This window comes from Falco punctatus (genome assembly GCF_963210335.1).
Source record: "Falco punctatus genome assembly, chromosome: 15".
Lineage (NCBI taxonomy): Eukaryota > Metazoa > Chordata > Aves > Falconiformes > Falconidae > Falco > Falco punctatus.
Window position 1 is genome coordinate 24,225,016 of NC_137595.1, and position 22,643 is coordinate 24,247,658.

A 22,643-nucleotide genomic window follows, 5' to 3' on the forward strand; every position below is an offset into this window, starting at 1 on the left:
GGGGCGGACACACCATCCTTGGTGCGGGGTGGGGTAGGGAGGCTGGGGACATCTGGGGGGGGGGGGGGGGAGCAGGAGACCCACCAGGGTAGGGCTGGGGACATGGGAACACCACGGGGACGGCTGAGGGTGGCCCAAGAAGGTTGGGGCCGTTCAGAGGGACTGGGGATGGTCCGAGGGAGTTGGGGACACTCGGGGGGGGGGGTTGGGACACCCTGGGGACAAGGGGGGGGTGGCCCTGTGGTGGGTCTCAGATGGAGACGCTCTCCTGGACGCAGGCGGGGTCCAGGTAGGGGTACGGCAGCGCCAGCCCCGCGTTGCGCCGGCGGATGCGGTGGGAGATGGCGGCCAAGCGGCGCCGGAAGGTGCCCAGGAGCTGCTGGGGGGCTGCCCCGGTGAGGAGCTCCTGGGGGCGGGAGCCCAGCGGGCGCTGGGGGCGAGGGGGGTCACGGGGGGCCCGGACACCTGGGTCACCAGGGGGGTCGCTGGGTGCCCACCCGGGTGTCTGGGTCCCTTTGGGGGTCGCTGGGTGGGTCCCTTTGGGGGTCGCTGGGTCCCACCCGGGTGTCTGGGTCCCTTTGGGGGTCGCTGGGTCCCTTTGGGGGTCGCTGGGTGCCCACCCGGGTGTCTGGGTCCCTTTGGGGGTCGCTGGGTGCCCACCCGGGTGTCTGGGTCCCTTTGGGGGTCGCTGGGTCCCTTTGGGGGTCGCTGGGTGCCCACCCGGGTGTCTGGGTCCCTTTGGGGGTCGCTGGGTCCCTTTGGGGGTCGCTGGGTGCCCACCCGGGTGTCTGGGTCCCTTTGGGGGTCGCTGGGTGCCCACCCGGGTGTCTGGGTCCCTTTGGGGGTCGCTGGGTCCCTTTGGGGGTCGCTGGGTGCCCACCCGGGTGTCTGGGTCCCTTTGGGGGTCGCTGGGTGCCCACCCGGGTGTCTGGGTCCCTTTGGGGGTCGCTGGGTCCCTTTGGGGGTCGCTGGGTGCCCACCCGGGTGTCTGGGTCCCTTTGGGGGTCGCTGGGTGCCCACCCGGGGTGTCCGGGTCCCTTTGGGGGTCGCTGGGTCCCTTTGGGGGTCGCTGGGTGCCCACCCGGGGTGTCTGGGTCCCTTTGGGGGTCGCTGGGTGCCCACCCGGGGTGTCCGGGTCCCTTTGGGGGTCGCTGGGTCCCTTTGGGGGTCGCTGGGTGCCCACCCGGGTGTCTGGGTCCCTTGGGGGGTCGCTGGGTGCCCACCCCGCTGCCCGGGTGCCCTCTCACCTGCTCCCCGCCCTCGTAGCTGACGACGCTGAGCAGGGCCAGGAGGGCGCCGGTGGCACTGGGGGACGGGAGGGTCCCCAGCAGCAGCTCGGCGGTGGCCTCCTCCTTCGTCCTCGGTGGTGGCTGCCGCAGTGTCCCCGGCGTGTTGGGCATCCAGGCAGCGTAGTCATACTGGGAGGGGGGGGGGTGTCAGGGCGAGGGCTTGGGCACCCGGGACCCCCAACCTCTGCTGGGGTCACCCGAGTCCTACCAGGGTCGCCCGGGCGATTGTAACATCCCAAAGTCCCCAGGTGCCACCAAGGTGGCTCCACGGCCACCTCCGAGCCCCACGTGGGCGCTTGGGTCTCCGCACCCCCCAAGTTCCCCCACACCCCTGTGTCCCACCATGTCCCCATGCCCCACCCCCACCCCCCCCCCAGGTGCCACCTGGCCGCTGTTGACGGCAGCGTGCCGCGCGGAGCAGCAGAAGATGATCATGGTGACGAACTTCACCAGCTCGGCGCGGGTGCGGAGCTGCGAGGGGAAGCCTGGGTGGGGGGTGGCAGGAGGTCAGCGACCACCTCACCCGCCATGGGCAGCCCCCACACGTGGTCCCCCACCAACCTGCCACAGGCGCGGCGTGACCCTGGCCACCACGTGCCCAGCTCGTGGCAGGACCGTGGCCACGACCATGGCACGTGACCAGTCTGGCTGTGACCGTGGCCGTGACCGTAACCACGGCCGTGGGGTGGCCAGGACAACAACCAGCACCATGACGTGACCACGACCATCGCCGTAACAGTCACCATCACCACAGTCATTACCGTGGTGCGACCACGACGATGGCCACGATGGTCACCACCATGGACAGTTGTGACCACGACCACGGCCATGGCCATGACTGTCACCGTGACCATCCTCGGGTCCCCTACCCGTCTTCTCGTTGCTCAGGGCGGCGTAGGTGAAGATCTCGCCCACCCAGTCCTGGAGCTCGTAGTCCTCGGCCACGTCACTGTCCTCGGGGTAGTAGAGTGCCACGATCCCCTGCACTAAGCTGGGCCACCACAGGGACATCAGTGATAGGAGGACAGGGCCGTGTCCCCTGCCCCAGCACCACCCCAGCAGCTCCCAGCCCTGTCCCCATGTCCCCATCCCTGTTGCTGCCATCACTGATGTCCCCATCCCCATGTCCCCATTCCCATCACCACTATCCCCATGTCCCCATCCCTGTGTTCCCATCCCCATTGTCCCATCTCCATCATCCCCACCCACGTCCCCATCCCCATTGTCCTCAACCCTATGTCCCCATCCCATTGTCCCTTCCCCATGTCCCCAACCATGTCCTCCCCACCTCCGTGCCCCATCCTCATGTCCCCACCCCACCTCTTGATGGCCCCCCAGATCTCCAGGGCGTCGTCGCGGTAGTAGTAGTTGGGGATGTCGGTGACCCCGCGGTTCTCCAAGTCATCAGGGACACACAGCTCCGTGTAGGTCAGCGCCGCCGTCCCCCGGGCCACCAGCTCCAGCGTCCCCTCCCGCCCCAAGGCGGTGGCCTGGGGACACCACCCCCTCTCAGCGTTCTCCCCCAAGACCCCCAGTTCCACCTGTCCCTGGGGGATCCAGGCATCTGGGTGCCACCAGAGTGGGGTGCAGGTGCCTGGGTGCCACCAGGGGGACAGAGGGGTCCGGGTGCCACCCGGCGGGGGGACACTCAGGGGTCTGACTGACCTGGTCGATGATCCCCCCGGGGTTAAGCAGCGTCTCCCGGGCCAAGATGTTGATGTGGAAGGTGTAGCAGCAGTGGGGCAGCAGGAGCTGAGGGGACATGGGACATGGGGACATTGGGGACATGAGGCATGGGGACATGGGGACATTCGGGGCATGGGGACATGCAGCATGTTGGTGATGGAGACATGGGACACATAAGGACATGGGACATGGGAGTGATGGCAACATGGGGACGTATGACGTAGGTGAAGAAGATATAGAAGACATGGGGACACTGGGGACATGTGGACATCAGGGACATGGGGACATGCAGCATGTTGGTGATGGAGACATGGGACATGGGAGTGATGGCAACATGGGGATGTATGGCGTAGGTGAAGAAGATATGGGGACACTGGGGACATGGGGATGTGGGGGATATGGGGACGTGGGGGACACTGGGGACATGGGGACATTGAGGACATAAGGACAGGGGACATGTGGACATCAGGGACATGGGGACATCCAGCATGTTGGTGATGGGGACATGGGACACATAGGGACATGGGGGTGAGGGCAACATGGGGACATCTGACATAAGTGACGGGGACATAGGAGACATGGGGACACGGGGGATATGGGGACCAGGGGGACTCCAGGGACATGGGGACATGGAGATGTGGGGGGGTGCCCAGGTGTCCGGAGAGGTCCCAATGTCTGGAGGGACACAGGGTTTTGGGGTGGGGGTGGGGGGGTGTCCCAGGTGCTGGGGGGGGGTGTGTCCAGGGGTTTGGGGGGGTGGGGGTACCTGGTAGAGGGGGGTGGCAGGTGGGCAGGCGGTGGGTGGCCAGGGCGAAGACCTCCCCGAGGAAGTGGCTGTGCAGCAGGTGGGTGACCATCTCGTGCAGGGCAAAGTGGGCGCCCCTCACCCACAGCTTGGCCAGCGCCCACCCCCACGGCCCGTCCCCCGGCAGGAAGATGGGGGCCTGGGGACCGGGCTGCTGCGACAGCTGGGGGACAGAGGGGGTCAGCGGGGGGGACGACACGGGGGGAGGGGGAAGGGGCGAAGAGACAGGGGGATGTGGGCACACCATGGGGACCAGGGGGACATGGGGACACATGGGGACACCATGGGGACCAGGGGACACCATGGGGACCAGGGGGACATGGGGACACATGGGGACACCATGGGGACCAGGGGACACCACAGAGACATGGGGACCAGGGGACACATGGGGACCAGGGGGACACATGGGGACACCATGGGGACCAGGGGACACCATGGGGACCAGGGGGACATGGGGACACATGGGGACACCATGGGGACCAGGGGACACATGGGGACCAGGGGGACATGGGGACCAGGGGACACCATGGGGACCAGGGGACACTATGGGGACATGGGGGACATGGGGACACCACAGAGACATGGGGACACCATGGGAACCAGGGGACACTATGGGGACATGGGGGACATGGGGACACCATGGGGACCAGGGGGACATGGGGACACATGGGGACACCACAGAGACATGGGGACACATGGGGACACCATGGGGACCAGGGGACACATGGGGACCAGGGGGACATGGGGACACATGGGGACACCACAGAGACATGGGGACACATGGGGACCAGGGCACACCATGGGGACCAGGGGGACATGGGGACACATAGGGACACCATGGGGACCAGGGGACACCATGGGGATATGAGGACACCATGGGGACATGGGGGACATGGGGACACATGGGGACACATGGGGACATGGGGGACATGGGGACACCACAGAGACATGGGGACACCATGGGGACCAGGGGACACATGGGGACCAGGGGGACATGGGAACACATGGGGACACCATGGGGACCAGGGGACACCATGGGGATATGAGGACACCATGGGGACATGGGGGACATGGGGACATGGGGACACATGGGGACACCACAGAGACATGGGGACGCCATGGGGACATGGGAACATGGGGATGTGGGGGGACATGTGGACACCGTGGAGACACGGGACATGGGGATGTGGGGACACCATGGGGACACCACGGGGACACCACGGGGACCAGCGCGACGTGGGGACGTAGGGATGCGGGGGGACGCGGGGGGCGGGGCTACCTGGATGGCGAGGGGCAGGAGCTGCCCGCGGGGGCTGAGCCAGAGCAGGCAGAGGGGGGCGGCCAGGAACTGGGGCTCCCCCGCGATGCGCCCCGTGGGGACCCCCTCCAGCAGCGCGTAGTCAGCCAGGAACACGCGGCCCCCCTGCGCATCGGGGCATCGTGTGTCCCCCCGAAACACGGCTGGGACCCCCCACCCCATCCCAGACACCTGGGTCCCATATACACTGGGGTCCCCATCACCCCCGGGACCCCCACCCTGCCCCGGACACCTGGGTCCCCCAGCATCAGCGCACGTCGTGCCCCGCCCCCCCCCAAAAAAAAATCCCCCCAAAACCCAACCCTGGGTTCTTCTCCCCACCCTGGGGTCCCCCCACCCCCCCCACCCCCCCAAAAAAAAAAAAACAAAACCCAAAACCCAACCCTGGGTTCTTCTCCCAACCCTGCCCCCCCCCCCCCCCCGGATGCCCGGCACCCCCCAAATACTGGGGTCCCTGAGACCCCCACCCACCCTGGGCACGTGGGACCCGAGACCCCGGGGGGGGCTCACCTCCATCTCGCGCTGGAGGGTGGTGGCGGGGCCGAGGCTGGGTGCCACCATGGGGGGGGTGACGGGGAAGTTGGGGGGCAGGCGGGCGCAGCGGCGCAGCAGCACGGGGTTCACCCCGCTCAGGTACTGCGCCCCGAAGAAGGCGTCGTCCTGCCAGTGCTGCAGCACGTACTCTGCGGGGGGGGGTCAGGCACCTGGGACACCCCCTCAGGCACCTGGGACCCCCCGCAAGACCCCTGGGACACCCCCTCAGGCCCCCAGGACCCCCCCCCCTCATACCCCCGGGACACCCCCTAGACCCCCGGAACCCCCCCCCAGACCCCCGGGACCCCCCCTCAGGCACCTGGGACCCCCCCCTCAGGCACCTGGAACCCCCCTCAGACCCCCCCTCAGGCACCTGGGACCCCCCCTCAGACCCCCAACACCCCCTCTCAGGCACCTGAGACCCCCCAAACCCCTGGGACCCCCCAACACTTGGGTGCACCCAGACATTGGGACCCCCCCCAGTGCCTGGGGCCCCTGGACATTGGGGGACACCCGCCCCCAGGCACCTGTTTCCCCCCGGTGTGGGGGAGGGGCACCCACCACTGATGGGGGTCCCGGGCCCCCCCCAGCGCCTCCTGAATGTCCTCAAAGCTGCGCCAGGAGTCGCCACAGCGAAGTCCCCGCAGGCGCACCCGGACCTGGCTGGGGACAGGGGACAGGGGGACATGGGGCAGGGGGCGGGGGGACATGGGACAGGGGTAGGGGGCATGGGGACATGGGACATGAGACAGGGGACAGGGGGCAGGGGGACAGGGAACGGGGGTGGGGGGCACAGGGACATGGGGGACACTGTTGGGACACGATGGGGACACGGAGGACATGGAGACACTTGGGATGAAGGACAGTGGGGACATTGTGGGGACACAAGCACAAGCATATGTGGGGACATAGGGACATGGGGCATAGGGACACTGCGGGGACATGGAGGACATGGGGACACCGTGGGGACACCGTGGGGACACCGTGGGGACATGGGGACACCGTGGGAACACCACACAGGGACAGGGCGGGGCGGTGGTCGGGACACTTGGGGACACAGAGGGGACACTGACGCAGCGGCGGCGCGGGCGGCGATGCTGGCACGGTGTCCCAGGGGAAAGGCCAGGCTGGGGGACAGCGGCGGTGGTGCTGGTGACACTGGTGACGCTGGTGACGCTGGCGACACGGGTGACGAGGCCGATGGGGGGGGCGGGGGGGGTGGCCAGGGGCACAGGGTGGGGGCAGCGCCCGCAGGTGCCAGGGCCACCCCGGGGCGTAGGGCACCAACCTGGCGGAGGAGATGGGTCCTGCTTCCAGGGCTCCAGTAACATCCCAGTCACCCCCAGTGCCCTCCCAGTCCTCCCAGTCCCCTCCCGTGCCCCCCTCCCAATGCTCCCAGTGCTCCCCAGCGGCCCTCAGTTCCCTCCCACTGCTCTCCAAGGGCTCCCAGTGTCCCCCAATTCCCTCCCAGTGCCTTCCCAGGGCTCCCAGTGTCCCCCACTTCCCTCCCAGTGCCCCCCAGTTCACTCTCAGTGCCCTCACAGCCCTCCCTGCTCCCTCCCCAGTGCTCCCAGTCCGTACTGGAAGGCCTCCTGACGCTCCTTCCGCTCCTCCTGGCGCTGCTGCAGCAGTTGCGGCTCCCAGGTGGCCCCATTCGGTGTCCGGGCTGGGGACACGGGGACACATCACACAGGTGTCCCCAGTGTCTCCAGTTGCCTCCCAGTGCTCGCATTCCCCACGGCACGGCAGGTGGTGGGAGTCACAGGTGTCCCCGTGTGTCCCCAGGTGTCCTCACGCTCCTGTGTCCCCATGGTGTCCTCTTGGTGTCCCCATATCCTCACGCCCCCTTGATGTCCTCACGGTGTCCTCCTGGTGTCCCCATGTCCCCCCACGTCCATATGACACCGTGTGTCCCCATGGTGTCCTCTTGTCCCCACGTCTCCATCCCCCCACATCCCCCATGTGCCCCCCGTGTCCCCCCGTGTCCCCCCGTGTCCCCGCACCGGTGCCCTCCCGCAGCTCCAGGAGGCCGCTCTCCAGCCAGCGGTAGCAGGGGAAGGTGGCCCTGGGGGTGTCCCCGGTGTCCCCCTTGTCGTCGTTGTCCCCCCAGGGGCCCGGTGACGGTGACGCAGGCGCAGAACAGCGGTCGAGGACAAGGGACACCAGCGGCTCCTTCCACAGCCGCAGCAGCAGGAGGGTCCCCAGGGGCCGCGCCGACGTCACCTCCACGGCCACTGTCTGCGGTGGCACCGCCTGTCACCCCCTGGCACCCCTCGTGTCACCCCCCCATCCCCCCCTCATGCCTCCCAGTCCTCCCAGTCCTCCACAATCTCTTCCCAGTTCTTTCCCAGTCCCTCTCCCAGGTCCTCCCAGGTCCCCACCAGTCCCCTCCCAGTGCCCCCCGGTTTCTGTCAGCGTCCCTCGGTCCCCCTCCAGTCCCTCCCAGCCTCTCCCAGTCCCCCAACCCCCCTCCCAGTCCCCCTCTAGTTCCTTCCCCCTCCCAGTGCCCCTCCAACCCCTTCCCAGTCCCTTCCCAGTCCCTTCCCAGTCCCTCCCAATGCCCCGCAGTGCTTCCAGTCCCTTCCCAGTCCCTCCCAGTGCCCCGCAGTGCCTCCAGTCCCCCTCCAGTCCCTTCCCGTTCCCCCCCAGTCCCTTCCCAGTCCCTCCCAGTCCCCCCCCAGTCCACTCACGGTGCCGGGGCGCAGGTGGTGGAGGGGCCAGTCAAGGTGGCAGGGGGGGCTCTGTCCCCTCGTCCCCACCAGGCTGAGGGACACAGACGCCAGCGTCCCCCCCCCCCACTGGGACCCCGTCGTCACCCTCACGTGGTACCGCACCCCCCCGCCGGCCACCGGGGGGTCCCCTGGGGGGGACAGGGTCCCCTCGGGGACATCTGGGGACACTGGGGGCCCCTTGGGGGCAGACAGCGCCACCGGGGATTCCAGGGTCCTCGGTGTCCTTGGGGTGCTCCTCTGGGGGTCCCTCCGGGGTCCTGGGGGTCCCTCCGGGGTCCTGGGGGTCCCTCCGGGGTCCTGGGGGTGCTCCCTGGTCCCTGGGGGTCCCTGCTGGGCGCCCCCCGTGGCACTGCCGGCTCCCCTGGGGCACTCCTGGGTCCCTGCACCACCCCCACAGCCCCAGTCCCACCCCAGTTCCTCCCAGTTCACCCCCCCAGTTCCTCCCATTCCCCGGCCTCAACCGGTCAGAGCACTCCCGCACCCCACAGGGACCCCTGGGTCCACCCAGTTACACCACTGGGCCCAGTAAGACCAGTTCTACCCCTGCTTGCATCAGCAGCCCTCGGACCAGTTACACCCCAGCCGCATCCCAGTTCCAGCCCAGTCGCACAACTGGGGCTGGGAGCCATCCCGGTTCCAACCTGGTTGACTCCAGTTGCACAACTGGGGCTGGTCCCCAACCCAGAGGCATCCCAGCTGACTCCAGTTACACCCCAGTTCCATCCCAGTTGCATAACTGGGGGTGGGCACCACACCAGTGGCATCCCAACTGACTCCAGTTGCACCCTAGTTTCATCCCAGTTGCACAACTGGGGCTGGGCGCCACCCCAGTGGCATTCCAGTTGCACCCCAGTTCCATCCCAGTTGCACAACTGGGGGTGGGCTGCACCCCAGTTCACCCCAGTGCCATCCCACTTGCACCACTGGGACTGGGCCGCACGCCAGTTCACCCCAGTGCCATCCCAGCTGACTACTGGGGCTGGGCAGTTACACCCCAGTTACACCCCAGTTTGCACCCCTAAGCCTTGGCCCAGCACCACTCTACCCACCTGATCCAGTACTGGGGACCCAGTATGACCAGTTACACCCCGGTTTAGACCCCACCGACCAGTTTGGACCACTGGGCTTGGACCCCAGCCCAGTTCCATCCCAGTTTGGGCCAGTAAAGCCCCCAATCCAGAGCACTGGGTTTGCCCCTCGCCTCAGGGACCCCCCAGTTCTCACCACCGGGCCCAGCGCCATCCCAGTTACACCCCAGTTATCCCCCAGTTCAGACCACTGGCTTCAGCCGCCCACCCACTTCCATCCCAGTTTGGAGCACTGGGCTGGGCCCCCATCCCAGCTCTGCCCCAGTATAGACCACTGGGCTCGGCCCCCCCATTCCAGTTCCACACAGTTTGGACCATTAAAGCCCCAGCCTGGAGCACTGGGCTTGGCTCCCACCCCAGTTACCTCCCAGTTCCCACCAGTGGGCCCAGCCCCATCCCAGTGACACCCCAGTGACACCCGAGTTTACACCACTGGCCTCAGCCCTCATCCCAGTTCTACCCCAGTTGGAGCACTGGGTTTGGACCTCATCCCCAGTTCCCTCCCAGTTCCCTCCAGTGTGCCCAGCCCCATCCCACTTACACCCGTTTGGACCAGTAAAGCTCCCAGTCTGCAACACTGGGCTTGGCCCTCGTCCCAGTTCCACCCCAGTTCCCTTGCTGGGCCCAGCCCAGCTCCACCCAGTATGACCAGTACACCCAGTTGCACCCATCCCACACACACCACGGGGTGGCAGCGCCTTTATTGACACCACTAACAGCTGCCAGTACAAACCAGTTTGCCACTGGGGACATATCAGTCTCTACCCATCCCCTGGGAAGGGCGGGTGGGGGTGGGGCAGGTGTCTGGGTGACCCCAACCCCCCCTCGCCCAACCACGAACGCCCACAGTGACACCCCCCACCCCCCCCAGGCATCTGGGACCCCCCCAGCACCCCAATGCTCCCCCAAGCTAGCCCTCCGGCACCCCAACACCCCCCGTATACTGCTACTGGGGTGCCCCTCCCCCACCCCCCCATCCCCTCAGCCCCCCAATTCCCCCCCAGCCCCCCAATTCCGCCCCCCCCCCCCCAGCCACCCAGCCCCCCCAGGTCAGCAGGGTTCCCCCAGGTGGGGGGTGCCCCTGGCTGGGGGGAGGGGCTGGGGGGGGTCCCCCTCGGTGCCCCCTCAGATGGCGACGCTGTTCTCCACGGCGGGGGGGTCCAGGTAGGGGTACGGCAGCGCCAGCCCCGCGTTGCGGCGGCGGATGCGGCGGGAGATGGCGGCCAAGCGGCGCCGGAAGGCCCGGATCAGCCGCCGGGGGGGGGCCTCGGTGAAGTGCTGCTCGGGGTAACAGCCCAGCGGGCGCTGGGGGGGGGTCAGCGGGGGCAGGGGGCACCCAAAGCCCTGGGGTCACTGGGGGTCACTGGAGTTGGGGGGGCACCCAAAGCCCTGGGGTCACTGGGGGTCATTGGGGTCGGGGGGGCACCCAAAGCCCTGGGGTCACTGGGGGTCATTGGGGTCGGGGGGGCACCCAAAGCCCTGGGGTCACTGGGGGTCACTGGGGTTGGGGGGGCACCCAAAGCCCTGGGGTCACTGGGGGTCATTGGGGTCGGGGGGGCACCCAAAGCCCTGGGGTCACTGGGGCTCATTGGGGTCGGGGGGGCACCCAAAGCCCTGGGGTCACTGGGGGTCATTGGGGTCGGGGGGGCACCCAAAGCCCTGGGGTCACTGGGGGTCATTGGGGTCGGGGGGGCACCCAAAGCCCTGGGGTCACTGGGGGTCACTGGGGTTAGGAGGGGGGTACCCAAAGCCCTGGGGTCACTGGGATCACTGGGGTCACTGGGGGTCATTGGGGTCAGAGGGGCACCCAAAGCCCTGGGGTCACTGGGTTCACTGGGGGTCATTGGGGTCAGGGGGGTACCCAAAGCCCTGGGGTCATTGGGGTCACTGGGGGTCACTGGGGGTCACTGGGGACCCACCCAAAGGTCAGGGCCCTCCATGAGTCACAGGCGCGGGGCCCCCCCGGGGTGCACTGGGGGTGGGGTGGGGGGGGTCTCACCATGTCGAGGGGCTCGTTGCGCAGCACCCAGAGCACGGCCAGGATGTGTGCCGTGGTGCTCATGGCCGGCAGCGCCGCCAGGAACTGCGGCTCCGTCAGCGGCGCTTTGGTGCTCGGCGGCGGCTCCCGCATGGCAGCCGGCAGGTTGGGCATGAAGGCGCCCAGCTCGAACTGCGCCGCAGCGCCGCGCTCAGCACCCGGCCCTGCTCAGCACCCCCCTGCCCCGCACCCACCGCCCACCCAGCACCCGCCCCACAGCACCCACCCCACAGCACCCACCTGCCCAGCACCCACCTGCCCCGCACCCACCTGCCCCGCACCCACCGCCCACCCAGCACCCCCCTGCCCCGCACCCACCGCCCACCCAGCACCCGTCCCACAGCACCCACCTGCCCAGCACCCACCTGCCCCGCACCCACCGCCCACCCAGCACCCCCCTGCCCCGCACCCACCCGTGCCCAGCACCCGCCCCACAGCACCCACCTGCCCAGCACCCACCTGCCCAGCACCCACTGCCCCGCATCACCCAGTGCCCACCCAGCACCCACCCGTGCCCAGCACCCACCCCACAGCGCCCGTGCTCAGCACCCACCTGCCCAGCACCCACCGCCACGCATCACCCACCCGTGCCCAGCACCTGCCCAGCACCCACCTGCCCAGCGCCCACCGCCCCGCATCACCCAGTGCCCACCCAGCACCCACCCGTGCCCAGCACCCACCTGCCCAGCACCCACCGCCCCATGCCCACCCAGCACCCACCCGTGCCCAGCACCCACCTGCCCAGCACCCACCGCCCCGTGCCCACCCAGCACCCACCCGTGCCCAACACCCACCCCACAGCGCCCGTGCTCAGCACCCACCTGCCCAGCACCCACCACCCCACAGCACCCACCCGCCCAGCACCCACCGCCCTGCATCACCCATTGCCCACCCAGCACCCACCCGTGCCCAGCACCTGCCCCACAGCACCCGCCCCACAGCACCCACTGCCCCGCATCACCCAGTGCCCCCCCAGCACCCACCCATGCCCAGCACCCACCCCACAGCACCCGCCCCACAGCACCCACCTGCCCAGCACCCACCGCACCACCCAGTGCCCACCCAGCACCCACCCGTGCCCAGCACCCACCCCACAGCACCCGCCCCACAGCACCCACTGCCCCGCATCACCCAGTGCCCCCCCAGCACCCACCCATGCCCAGCACCCACCCCACAGCACCCGCCCCACAGCACCCACCTCCCCAGCACCCACCGCACCAGCCAGTGCCCACCCAGCACCCACCCGTGCCCAGCACCCGCCCCACAGCACCCACCCGTGCCCCTCCCCCACCTGGCCGCTGTTGGTGGCCGCGTGGTGCGCGGAGCAGCTGTAGATGATCATGGTGACGAAGGTGACGAGGGCGCGGATGGAGCCCAGGCTGGAGGGCACCCCTGGGGGGAGGGGCACAGGGGGTCACGGGGGGGTCACATGAGGTCATAGGGGGTGTCAGGGCCTCTCCGTGGGTCAGACAAGGTCACGAGGGTCACAGGGGGGTCACCGTGGCATCAGGACCACCCCAGGGGTCACACAAGGTCACAGAGGGGGTCACGGGGGGTCACAGGGGGGTCACACAAGGTCACAGGGGGGGTCACAGGGGGGTCACCATGGCATCAGGACCACCCCAGGGGTCACACAAGGTCACAGGGGGGGTCACAGGGGGGGTCACAGGGGGGGTCACAGGGGGGTCACCATGGCATCAGGACCACCCCAGGGGTCACATAAGGTCACAGGGGGGGTCACAGGGGGGGTCACAGGGGGGTCACACGGGGGTCACCATGGCATCAGGACCACCCCAGGGGTCACACAAGGTCACGGGGGGGTCACAGGGGGGTCACAGGGGGGTCACAGGGGGGTCACCATGGCATCAGGACCACCCCAGGGGTCACACAAGGTCACAGGGGGGGTCACAGGGGGGTCACCATGGCATCAGGACCACCCCAGGGGTCACATAAGGTCATGGGGGGTCACAGGGGGGTCACCATGGCATCAGGACCACCCCAAGGGTCACACAAGGTCACAGGGGCGGTCACGGGGGGGTCACAGGGGGGTCACAGGGGGGTCACCATGGCGTCAGGACCACCCAGGGGTCACACAAGGTCACAGGGGGGTCACAGGGGGGTCACACCTGAGCTGCGGCGCCCCAGGAAGCCCCTGCGGAAGATCTCGCCCACCCAGGCCTGCAGCTCATGGTCGGCGCGCACGGCTGCGTCGCAGGGGTAGTAGTGCTGCACGATGCCCTTCACGAAGCTGCGCGAGAGGGGGAGGGGTCGGCCCGGCTGCCCCTCCCCCACCTCCTGCCCCCATCCCTCCCCCCTGTCCCCTCCACTTCTTGCACCGGGGCGGGGGGGACACGGGACGGGACGGGACGGGACTGGGACGCTGGGGTCACGCGAGGGCACACAGGGATGGGGGAGGGGGCACGAGGGGGCACACGAGGAGGGAAGGGGGTCAGCTGAGGACACGGGAGGGGGCACAAGGACAAGGTTGCACGAGGGGGCACATGCGGGGGCGCACGTGGGGGCACGCGGCAGCGCCCGAGCTCTGGCGCAGCCCCCCGAGACGCACACGAGGACACGAGGGCGCACGAGGGGCCCGGGGCACGCGGCCCTCGCACCTGCGGATGGCGGCCCAGATGCGCCGCGCGTCGTCGGCGAAGTGGTAGCAGCGGGTGCGGGTGACGCCGCGGCGCCGCAGGTCCCAGGGCAGCACCAGGGCGGCGTAGGGCAGCGCCCGCAGCCCCCGCGCCACCAGCTGCAGCAGCCCCCGGCGCCCCAGGGCCACCGCCTGCGCGAGCCCTCAGCGCCGGGACCCCAGACCCAGCCCGCCCGCACGGCCCCGGCCCACCCAACCCCTCCCAGTCCCACCAGCACGGCACCCAACCCCTCCCAGTCCCACCAGCATGGCACTCAGCCCCACCCAGTCCCACCAGCACAGCACCCAACCCCTCCCAGTCCCACCAGCATGGCACTCAGCCCCACCCAGTCCCACCAGCACGGCACCCAACCCCTCCCAGTCCCACCAGCACGGCACCCAACCCCTCCCAGTCCCACCAGCATGGCACTCAGCCCCACCCAGTCCCACCAGCACGGCACCCAACCCCTCCCAGTCCCACCAGCATGGCACTCAGCCCCACCCAGTCCCACCAGCATGGCACCCAACTGCACCAGCATGGCACCCAACGCCACCCAGTCCCACCAGCATGGCACTCAGCCCCTCCCAGTCCCACCAGCATGGCACCCAACTGCACCAGCACGGCACCCAACGCCACCCAGTCCCACCAGCATGGCATCCAACCCCTCCCAGTCCCACCAGCATGGCACCCAACCCCACCAGCACGGCACCCAACCCCTCCCAGTCCCATCAGCATGGCACTCAGCCCCACCAGCACGGCACCCAACCCCACCCAGTCCCACCAGCATGGCACCCAACCCCTCCCAGTCACACCAGCATGGCACCCAACCCCTCCCAGTCCCACCAGCATGGCACCCAACCCCACCAGCATGGCACCCAACCCCTCCCAGTCGCACCAGCATGGCACCCAACCCCACCAGCATGGCACCCAACCCCTCCCAGTCCCACCAGCATGGCACCCAATCCCACCAGCACGGCACCCAGCCTCTCCCAGTCCCACCAGCATGGCACCCAACCCCACCAGCACGGCACCCAACCCCTCCCAGTCCCACCAGCATGGCACTCAGCCCCACCCAGTCCCACCAGCATGGCATCCAACCCCTCCCAGTCCCACCAGCATGGCACCCAACCCCACCAGCACGGCACCCAACCCCTCCCAGTCCCACCAGCATGGCACCCAACCCCTCCCAGTCGCACCAGCATGGCACCCAACCCCACCAGCATGGCACCCAACCCCTCCCAGTCCCACCAGCACGGCACCCAACCCCTCCCAGTCCCCCCAGCACGGCACCCAACCCCACCAGAACGGCACCCAACCCCTCCCAGTCCCACCAGCATGGCAGCAAAATGCCCCCCCAAACCACCAAATGCCCCCCAAAGCCCCCAAATCCCACCAAAATGCCACCAAAACGCACCAAAAGCCCCCCAAAACCACCAACCCCTCCCACCCCCACGCTCACAAAACTCCCCCCACAACCTCACTGCCCCCAATGAACCCCCCTTAGACCCCCCAAGACCTCTCCCCTGAGCCCCTCCCCCCCAGCACCCATACAGGCCCCCCCACCCCCACCCCCCAGCACCCACCTGGTCAAAGACCCCCCCCGGGTTGAGCAGGAACCGCCGCGCCAGGGTGGCGATGTGCACCGTGTAGCGGGTGTGGGGCACCAGCAGCTGCGGACCCCCCTCCCATGGGTGCCAGCCGGGACCCCCGAGGACCCCCCGCCCTGACCCCTGGGTCCCCCCAACCCCCAGACCCCCGGGTCCCATGGGTGCTGCTGGCCTGACACCGGGGTGTCCCCCCTGACCCGGGGGGGGGGGTCCCACGGGCGTCCCATCCCCCCCCGACCCCGGGGTCCCCCTCCCACCCTGACCTGGGGGGTCCCACGGGTGTCCCCATCCTCCCCCCGACCCCGGGGTCCCCGTCCCACCCGGGGTCCCCCTCCCACCCTGACCTGGGGGGTCCCGTGGGCGTCCCATCCCCCTCCCTGACCCCGGGGTCACCCTCCCAACCTGACCTGGGGGGTCCCACGGGCGTCCCATCCCCCTCCTCGACCCCGGGGTCCCCCTCCCACCCTGACCCGGGGGGGGTCCCATGGGCATCCCATCCCCCTCCCCGACCCCGGGGTCCCCCTCCCACCCTGACCCGGGGGGGGGTCCCATGGGCATCCCATCCCCCTCCCCGACCCCGGGGTCCCCCTCCCACCCTGACGCGGGGGGGGTCCCACGGGCGTCCCATCCCCCTCCCCGACCCCGGGGTCCCCCTCCCACCCTGACTTGCAGGCGTCCCATCCCCCTCCCCAACACCAGGGCGTCCCGTCCCCCTGCCCCCGGGGGTCCCACGAGTCCCTCGGTGCCCCCCCCGGGGTGCCCCCCCGTACCTTGAAGAGGGGGTGCGGGGGGGGCAGGTGCCGCAGCGTGGCCAGGGCATAGACCTCCCCCAGCAGGTGGGCTCGCAGCAGGTGGGTGAGACCCTCGTGCACGTGGAACTCGGCGCTGCGCACCCAGGCCTTGGCCAGCGCCCACACCCAGGGGGGGTCCCCGGGCAGGAAGATGGGGGCCTGGGGGCCGGGGTGCTGCGACAGCTGGGGGGGGGGGCGGGGGGCACGGCCGGGTCACCCCCCGCCCGGAGCCCTGGGTGACCCCCCCACAGCCCTGGGTGGGAGATATTGGGGTCCCCACACAGACCCCTGGGCTCCCCAGGTGGGATACAGGGGTGCCCCCCCCCCCCCCCGTGTGTGTGATGTGGGGGTGCCCCCCCGACCCCTGGTGCCCCCACAGCCCCCAGGGCAGGATACCCGGGTGCCCCTCCCCCCCCCGGGTGGGATACAGGGGTGCCCCCCCCCCCCCGGTGTGTGTGATGTGGGGGTGCCCCCCTGACCCATGGTGCCTCCCCGGCCCCCAGGGCAGGATACCCGGGTGCCCCTCCCCCCCCGGGTGGGATACAGGGGTGCTCCCTCCCCTGGGTGGGATATGGGGGTGACCCCGCGGTGTGTGGGGGGGGGAGCCCACCTGGATGGCGAGGGGCAGGAGCTGCCCGTCGGGGCGCTGGTGCAGAAGGCAGAGGGGGGCGGCCACGTAGGAGGGGCGCCCCTCGATCTGCACCGTGGGGAGCCCCTCCAGCACCCCATAATCCGCCAGGTAGATGTTCCCCTCCTGGGGGGGGTGTGTGGAGGAGGGGCTGTCAGTCCTTGGAACGCCCCCCCCAAGGCAGCTGGGACCCCCGCCCTGACCCAAACACCTGGGAGACACTAAATATTGGGGTCACCTGGGACCCCTGCCCAGACACTGGGATCCCTGGGATCCCCCCCCAGACACTGGGACCCCCCAAAATACTGGGACCCCAGAACCTCCCCCCAGACACCGGGACCCCTGAGACTCCCACCCCTCCCCATATTCCTGGGTCCCCCCAAACAAAGGCTCCCCCCAGATGCCAGGACCCCCAGGATGCCCCTGGTGGGGGGTGGGGGTGGGGGGCCTCACCTCCATCTCGCGCTGGAGGGTGGTGGCGGGGCCGAGGCTGGGTGCCACCATGGGGGGGGGTGATGGGGAAGTTGGGGGGCAGGCGGGCGCAGCGGCGCAGCAGCACGGGGTTCACCCCGCTCAGGTACTGCGCCCCGAAGAAGGCGTCGTCCTGCCAGTGCTGCAGCACGTACTCTGCGGGGGGGGGTCAGGCACCTGGGACACCCCCTCAGGCACCTGGGACCCCCCGCAAGACCCTTGGGACCCCCCCTCAGGCCCCCGGGACCCCCCCTCAGACCCCCGGGACCCCCCCCAGACCCCCGGGACCCCCCCTCAGGCACCTGGGACCCCCCCTCAGGCACCTGGGACCCCCCTCAGACCCCCCCTCAGGCACCTGGGACCCCCCCTCGGGCACTTGGGACCCCCCCTCAGGCACCTGGGACTTCCCCCCAGATCCCTGGGACACCCCATCAGACGCCCGGGACCACCCCCCAGACCCCCGAGACCCCCCCTCAGGCACCTGGGACCCCCCCCAAGACCCCTGGGACACGCCCTCAGGCCCCCAGGACCCCCCCCTCATACCCCCGGGACACCCCTAGACCCCCGGGACCCCCCCTCAGGCACCTGGGACCCCCCTCAGACCCCTGGGACCCCCCTCAGACCCCCGGGACCCACCCTCAGACCCCCGGGACCCACCCTCAGACCCCCGGGACCCACCCTCAGACCCCTGGGACCCACCCTCAGACCCCTGGGACCCCGCTCAGACCCCCCCTCAGGCACCTGGGAACCCTCCTCAGGCACCTGGGACTTCCCCCCAGACCCCCGGGACACCCCCTCAGACGCCCGGTACCCCCCCCAGACCCCCGAGACCCCCCTCAGGCACCTGGGACCCCCCCTCAGACCCCCCCTCAGGCACCTGGGACTTCCTCCCAGACCCCTGGGACCCCCCCTCAGACGCCCCAGACCCACCCTCAGATCCCTGGGCCCCCCACCCAGACCCCCGGGACCCCCCCTCAGGCACCTGGGACACCCCCTCAGGCACCTGCAAGCCGCCCCCAACCCTGTGGGACCCCCCCAAACCCCTGGGACCCCCCCAAACCCCTGGGACACACGCCTCACCCAACCACCTGCCCCCCCCCAACTCCAGGGCCCCTCAGACCCCCCCGTGCCCCCCCTCACCCGTGGCAGGGGTGTGGAAGCAGCAGAAGACCCTCGCCAGCTCCCCCAGGCTCTGCCAGGGCACCGGCCGGTCCAGGAACCCCCGCAGCTTCGCCTCCAGGTTCCTGGGGGGCACGGGGGGGTCGGGGGGGGCTCAGGGATGGAGACACAGGGGGCACGGGGGGGTCGGGGGGCTTGGAGGGACAAAGGGGGCCACGGGGGGATCGGGGGGGGCACAGGGGTCACGGAGGGGTCGGGGGCAAGGGGGGGCCACAGGGGGGTCGGGGGAGCAAGGGGGTGCACGGGGTGTCGGGGGGGCACGGGGGGGTCGGAGGAGCAAGGGGGAGTATGGGGGGGTCAGGGGGGTCGGGGGAGCACAGGGATGGGGACACAGGGGGTACGGGGGGGGCACAGCCCCCGGGGGGGCACGGGGGGCAGGGGGATGGGGACACAGGGGGCACAGGGGGGTCGGGGAGCAAGGGGGGGGGCAGGGGGGTCGGGGGGACACGGGGATGGGGACACAGGGGGTATGGGGGGCACAGCCCCCGCGGGGGGCACAGGGGGCAGGGGGGGCACGGGGGGAGTCATGGTGGGGCGGGGGGGGGGGAGGGGAAACACGGCCTGGGGGGGGGGTCAGAGGGGGACATGGGGGAGGCCGGGGTCATTCCAGGTCAGCAGGGGCAGGGTGCTGGGGGGGGATGGGCAGGAGCAGGGGGTCACGCAGGGGCAGGGTGACAGGGGAGCCGGTGGGGTTGGGGGTTGGGGGTCAGGGGTCGGGGTCAGGGTCAGGGGTCGGGGGTCGGGCCTCACGCGGAGCTGCCCCGCAGGTAGAAGGCGGCGGCCTTGGGCAGCGAGTAGCTGAGGTCGGGGTCCGGGGGGGTCCCCAGGGGCAGCGCCCACGGCAGCCCCGGGGCAAAGTGACTCAGCCTGGGGGGGGGCAACGGGGGGGTCACACCCGGGGTGGGGCACAACCCCCCCCCCCCAGAACCTGCACTGCACCCTGGGAGGGGGCGGGGGGGGCAGGGGGGACCCTGACACCCCTCCAAGGGGACCCAGGGGTCGGGGGGTCACCCCAATACCCTCCAAGGGGACCGGGGGGGCACCCCAAGACCCCCACGGGGGGGGAGGGGGCAACTCAGGAGACTGGGGGGGCACACCAACAGCTCCAGTGGGGACCTGGGGGGGCAGCCGAAGACCCCCATGGGGGGGGGGGAGGGGGCACCCCAATATCCCCAGAGGAGACCCGGGGGGCACCCGAAGACCCCTACAGGGGGTGGGGTGGGGGTGTCAACTCAGGAGCCTTTGAGAGCACCCCAATACCCCCCAAGGGGGGGGCAGGGGCCGGGGGTGTCACCCCAACACCCCCCAAGGGGACCCGGGGTGTGAATCCAGAGACCCCCACAGGGGGACTCAGGGACTGGGGGGGCACCCTGACAGCCTTGGGAACCCCAACACCCCCGGGGGGCACCCCCACTCCCCTGGGGGGGGGTCCCCGACCCTCCTGGGACCCCCCAACACCCCGGGGGGGGCTCACCGGTAGCGCCGGCGCTGCTGGGCCAGGTGCCGCCGCCGCAGCCGCTGCAGCAGGGGGTGACGCTCCTGCGCTGGGGTCTTGGCTGGGGGGGGGGGAGGGGCACCGTCAGGGACCCCCAGAGCAACCCCCTTGCACAGGACCCCTGGTGGGAACCCCAGAGGGACCCCTGGTGGGACCCCCCTGCCTGGGAACCTTGGTGGGACCCACGGAGGGACCCCCACAGGCTGGGACCCCCAGCAGGACCCCCAGACGTGGGACCCATGTGGGGACCCGGGTGTCAAGGACCCCCAGAGGGACCCGTGGTGGGACCTCTGCGCTGTGACCCCCCCCCCCCCGCCCAGGACCCCTAGTGGGACCCCCACCCCCACAGTCTGGGACCCACCCCCACCCCGGGACCCCCCCCAGGCCCCCCCTACCTGTGCCCTCGGCCAGCTCCCAGGTGCCGTAGCCCTGCAGCCAGCGGTAGCAGGGGAAGTAGAAGGGGCCGGGGGGGGCTTCATCCCCCCCCTCCCCCCCATCCTCCTCATCCTCCGTGTCGTCAGTGCTGTCATCCACGTCATCGGTGCCATCGGTGGCGTCATCAGCATCATCGGCGTCATCGGTGTCATCCTCGGTGTCACCCCCGTCCTCGCCCTCCACCACCTCGCTCTCCTCATCGCTGTCCCCCTCCTCCTCCTTCTCCTCCTCCTCCTCCTCCTCGTTCTCTGTGTCGCTGGGGCTGGGGAGCCCGGGGGGGTCTCCCCCCCCTCCAACCACACGCAGAGGGTCTCCAGGAACCAGGCGCTCTCGGGGAGGGTTCCGAAGGGCTCCTTGTGCACCCTCACCAGCAGGAGGCGCCCCAGCGCCCGGGGGCAGAGAACGCGGAACCGGCCCCGCTGCGCGGACAGTGTCAGCGGCACCGGCACGGCGCGGGCGCGACGCACCGCGACACCGCGACACTACCAGTGACACCTCAGCCGTGACGCCGCGACACTGTGGCCACGGCACCGTGACAGTGACGCCCTGGCCGTGACGCCGCGATACGCTGTGACAGCGGCACCACCACACCGCGGCCACGGCACCGGCACCGCGACAGTGACACCGTGGCCACCGGCCGGCACCTGGCCTGTGGCTGGATGGTGGCGTCTCAGCACCGTGTCGCTGTCACCAGCACCGTGTCACCACTGCTGGCACCACCACCAGCACCAAGTCACCGTCGCCGTCACCGTGTCACTGTGTTGTCATGACTGCGCCACCATTGATGTCACTGTCATCAGCACAGTATCACTGTCACCAGCACCACGTCACTGCCACCAGCGCCATGGCACCATCTGTCACCATCACACCGCAGCCACCAGCACCGTGTCACCGTCGTTGTCACCATCACACCGCCGCCACCAGCACTGTGTCACCGTCATTGTCACCATCACACCGCCGCCACCAGCACCACCACACCAGCACCATGTCACCGTCGTTGTCACCATCACACCGCCGCCACCAGCACCGCCACCACCAGCACCGTGTCACCGTCATTGTCACCATCACACCCGCCACCACCAGCACCGTGTCACCGTCGTCATCACCATCACACCGCCGCCACCAGCACCGCCACCAGCAGCACCGTGTCACCGTCGCTGTCACCACCACATCACCAGCACTGTCACCGTGTCACCAGCACCACACCACCGCCACCACTGGCGCTGCGTCACCGACACCACCGCCGTGTCACTGTCACCCTGTCTCTGCCCTCCCCCACGCTGGGGCAGCCCTGCCCCCGTCACCCCACCACCACCCCACATACCGCAGCCGGGACTGGAGACAGCCCCAAGCCCCCCCCCTCCCCCCACGTGAAGGACTCTGGGGTCCCAGTGCCCCCCCAGCCCCCCATAGCGGGCTCTGGGGTGTCCGTCCCCCCCCAGCCCTCAGCGGCACCCACCTGGGGGCACCCAGGAGCTCAGGTGCCCCCCGTGACCCCCCATGACCCCAGGAACAGTCAGACACTTGGGTGCCCCCCCCAAGGTTCAGGTGCCCCCCCAGACCCCTGTCCCAGAGTCCCAGTGCCCCTCCAGCCTCCCCCCCCCCCCAAAAAAAGAACAGGTATCCCCCCAGCACCCCCGTCCAGGACCCAGGTGCCCCCCCCAGGACCCCCCCCCAAGGTCCTGGTGTCCCCTCAGAGTCCCGTTATCCCCCCAGGACACCCCCAGACACCCTCGCCGGTGCCCCCCCCAGTGTCCCATTACCCCCCCCCACCCCTCCCCCCCAGGACCCCAGCGCCCCCCCCCCCCAGGACCCAGGCGCCCCCCCCAGACCCCTGTCCCAGAGTCCCGGTGCCCCTCCAGCCTCCCCCCCCCAAAATCCAGGTAACCCCCCAGCCTCACCTGTCCAGGACCC

The 22,643-nt window shown here is 70.3% G+C and overlaps 3 protein-coding genes across 3 annotated transcripts; 1 reads left to right on the forward strand and 2 right to left on the reverse strand.

Moving 5' to 3' along the window:
• Nucleotides 1-250: 250 nt before the first annotated feature.
• Nucleotides 251-7,443, reverse strand: LOC308053672 (polyunsaturated fatty acid lipoxygenase ALOX15B-like; the record flags this gene model as incomplete). Its single annotated transcript, XM_080365208.1, has 11 exons — nucleotides 251-430; nucleotides 1,248-1,418; nucleotides 1,674-1,795; nucleotides 2,159-2,280; nucleotides 2,397-3,228; nucleotides 3,742-3,943; nucleotides 5,060-5,330; nucleotides 5,586-5,794; nucleotides 6,160-6,295; nucleotides 7,214-7,298; nucleotides 7,428-7,443. 11 exons carry the CDS (start codon nucleotides 7,441-7,443, stop codon nucleotides 251-253), a joined length of 2,346 nt encoding a protein of 781 aa, XP_080221334.1.
• A 565-nt stretch (nucleotides 7,444-8,008) lies between these two features.
• On the forward strand, nucleotides 8,009-10,359 carry LOC308053767 (uncharacterized protein). Its single transcript, XM_080365450.1, has 3 exons — nucleotides 8,009-8,168; nucleotides 8,231-9,008; nucleotides 9,196-10,359. Coding segments are annotated over exons 1-3 (918 nt in total). The 5' UTR covers nucleotides 8,009-8,167; the 3' UTR covers nucleotides 9,335-10,359.
• Nucleotides 10,360-10,479: 120 nt separating this feature from the next.
• LOC308053673 (polyunsaturated fatty acid lipoxygenase ALOX15B-like) lies at nucleotides 10,480-21,670 on the reverse strand (the record flags this gene model as incomplete). The annotated part of the gene is made up of 14 exons (XM_080365209.1): nucleotides 10,480-10,757; nucleotides 11,452-11,622; nucleotides 12,782-12,882; nucleotides 13,617-13,738; nucleotides 14,106-14,275; nucleotides 15,707-15,793; nucleotides 16,501-16,704; nucleotides 17,132-17,275; nucleotides 17,598-17,776; nucleotides 18,761-18,864; nucleotides 19,550-19,666; nucleotides 20,274-20,355; nucleotides 20,690-21,413; nucleotides 21,599-21,670. 14 exons carry the CDS (start codon nucleotides 21,668-21,670, stop codon nucleotides 10,578-10,580), a joined length of 2,457 nt encoding a protein of 818 aa, XP_080221335.1. The 3' UTR covers nucleotides 10,480-10,577.
• Nucleotides 21,671-22,643: the final 973 nt, after the last annotated feature.